A 2,424-nucleotide genomic window follows, 5' to 3' on the forward strand; every position below is an offset into this window, starting at 1 on the left:
GATCGCAAAGACCTTGTTAGCTTACGATCCCTTATTATTTTTTTTTTTATGCCTACAGCACCTGGTCTTCCTAGGTGGTCTCTCATCCAAGTACTAACCAGGCCCGATCCTGCTTAGCTTCCGAGATCAGATAGGATCAGGTTTGTTCAGGGTAGCATGGCCGTAGATGAAGCATGTAACTTTTAATTAAAAAAACAAAAACAAAACAAATTTGGTCCCTTAAAACATCTTAGGAATTTGCGGTTTTAGATTCAGAGGGTTAAACATATTCTACAACTTCAGACGATCAGAATTTCCATGTGTTAAATCCTCATGAAACTTAGTGGTCAAAAGTCTCAGAACTGTCATAAAAATTCTGCAATGATGGACACCAGGATTTGTCAACAATCCTTCACTCTGAGAATCCCTGGAATCCAGGTCTCCATGGGGGGGGCTGTTAAAGGGTACCACGTTCTTACCAGAGGATGTTGGAGTCACAAGCTTCTTGGGGACTTTCCGAGCCAGTGCTGCTATTTTATGGGTGGGGAAAAGTTGACCCAGTGGAAGAGAATGGCTTGACCATCCAGAACCCCACAATTCCTGCTTAGGGCTGATGCTGAGCTTCCTGACTCCCCTTTTCCCTATACCAGTGACTGTCCCAGAGTAAAGAACTTCACCCTTTGAGAAAAAAAGGGCTGCAAAATAACAGGGAGTTGGAGACCGCCTTAGCTGTTCTCCAGCCTGTTAAACATAGAGTTACTGTATGACCCAGCAATTCCGCTCCTCGGTATGTGCCCACGAGAAATGAAAACATACGTCTACACAAAAACTGTACACGAATGTTTACGGCAGCATTATTCACAATAGCCAATAGGAAGAAACAGCCCAAATGTCCATAAGCTGAAGGATAAACAAAAGGTGGACTTTTTGTACAGTGGGGTATTATTTGGCAAATAAAAGGAATAAAGTACTAATCCATGCTATAACATGAATAGACCTTGAAAACGTTATCCTAAATGATAGAAGCCAGACACAAAAGGCCCCATATCGTATAATTCCATTTACATGAAATGTTTGGGATAGGGAAATCTGTACATACAGGTAATAGATTAGTAGTTACCAGGGGTTGAGGGGCTGGAGCGGAGGGGAATTGGAGCCTACAGGGTGTGGAGCTTCTTTTTAGGGTAATAAAAATGTTCTAACATTGATCATGGTGATGGATTCACGACTCTGTAGATATATTAACACCACTGAATTGTACACTTTGGGTTAATTATATGGTATGTGCATTATTTCTCAATAAAGTTCTTAAAAAATAGTGGAGAGGATTAATATTTGACGAGGGTATAGGTAAGAAACCTCTTAAAACTTCCCATGCCTATTCTGTGGTGGTGATGGTGGAATCTATTTATTTTCTGCAGGTGATGAGATATTTTTCAGTTACAGAATGTGGGATACAATTAGGTGTCTGCCCAGCCCTTTTCCATTAGTAAGAAAAGGCCTTCCCTCATTTCAGTGTGGAGGAGAAGCCAGAGGGCAGGCTCTCAGCAGCCACTTTGTACACTGTGTCCTCCTGTGTCCCAATCTCAGTAGATTAATCCCAAATTGACCCTGATATCAGAGTTCTCTCCCTCACAAGTGAACCAGATATTCCAGCTACCGTTTGGGCCGGTCTCTAAAACTGAGATGTAAAGAGCTGAGAGACTGGGAAAAAGATAAGGTGAGATAAGTAAGAGAAAAAGAAAAAACCAGATAAACTGGGAGGAAGCAAGACACAGAGAGTGTCTGCTGTGAGTCTGGCTGCTTTTCCAGTTTCTAATCCCTCCCAGAGCCTGGCGGTGTATTCCTGTCTCCAAATTCCACGCAGTATCCCTGAGTCTTTATAAGAAATTACTCCCTTTGCTGGAATTGGCTTGAGCAGGTTTCTGTTGCCTGTCAGCCAGAGAACCCGGATTAACACGGGGCTGAGGCTTTGGGGCCAGTAGGGCATGTGCGGTGTGTAGCCGTACTCACAGAAATCACTATGCCTGCGCTGGCGGTGGTAGGTGGAGGAGGAACTTCGTTGCCCTTTGCTGTGGCTGGTGCCTTTGCTGGAGCTTGTTCCATTGGTGGTGTCACTGGGTGCCCGCACCCGTGCCAGGGCAAGTGCTGGGGCACCCCGGTCCCCACCCTCCTGCAGGAGGATGACAGATAAGGAGCCTTAACGCCATGTTCCCTTTGCCCCAGAAGTCCTTCCACCCTGGGCATCGCGTAACCCAAATGCCGCTGGCGCCTTCTGACCTCAGTCTTCCTGCCCAGCAGGAGGTAGGTGGCAGTCACTTCGTTGTACTTCTGGCTGGTCAAGGCCTCTTTGATTTCTTCCCGTGTGTAGCCCATACCCACCATTACCTCTGGGAGAGGGGGATGGAAAGGTTCAGTGTCCCAAGACCCTTCCCTTCCACTCGT

General features: G+C 45.8%; 1 protein-coding gene, 1 long non-coding RNA gene and 1 pseudogene across 2 annotated transcripts in view; all 3 read right to left on the minus strand.

The window, feature by feature from the left end:
- Window positions 1-2,424, minus strand: part of MARK4 (microtubule affinity regulating kinase 4) — a 25,963-nt gene that overhangs the window by 10,380 nt on the left and 13,159 nt on the right. Inside the window, exons 13-14 of the mRNA XM_023535242.1 lie at window positions 2,260-2,367; window positions 1,874-2,152 (exon numbers count right to left, since the gene is read on the minus strand). Of these exons, the coding sequence (XP_023391010.1) occupies window positions 1,874-2,152; window positions 2,260-2,367 (387 nt within the window). The remainder of the gene's footprint in view (window positions 1-1,873; window positions 2,153-2,259; window positions 2,368-2,424) is intronic.
- Window positions 50-168, minus strand: LOC111744662 (annotated as a pseudogene).
- LOC111744620 lies at window positions 807-2,391 on the minus strand. Its single transcript, XR_002782237.1, has 2 exons — window positions 2,260-2,391; window positions 807-2,152 (listed from the first exon to the last, which is right to left on the minus strand). It is a non-coding gene; the product is annotated as an uncharacterized LOC111744620 (long non-coding RNA).

Source organism: Pteropus vampyrus, unplaced genomic scaffold (assembly GCF_000151845.1).
Source record: "Pteropus vampyrus isolate Shadow unplaced genomic scaffold, Pvam_2.0 Scaffold138, whole genome shotgun sequence".
NCBI classification, from domain to species: Eukaryota; Metazoa; Chordata; class Mammalia; order Chiroptera; family Pteropodidae; genus Pteropus; species Pteropus vampyrus.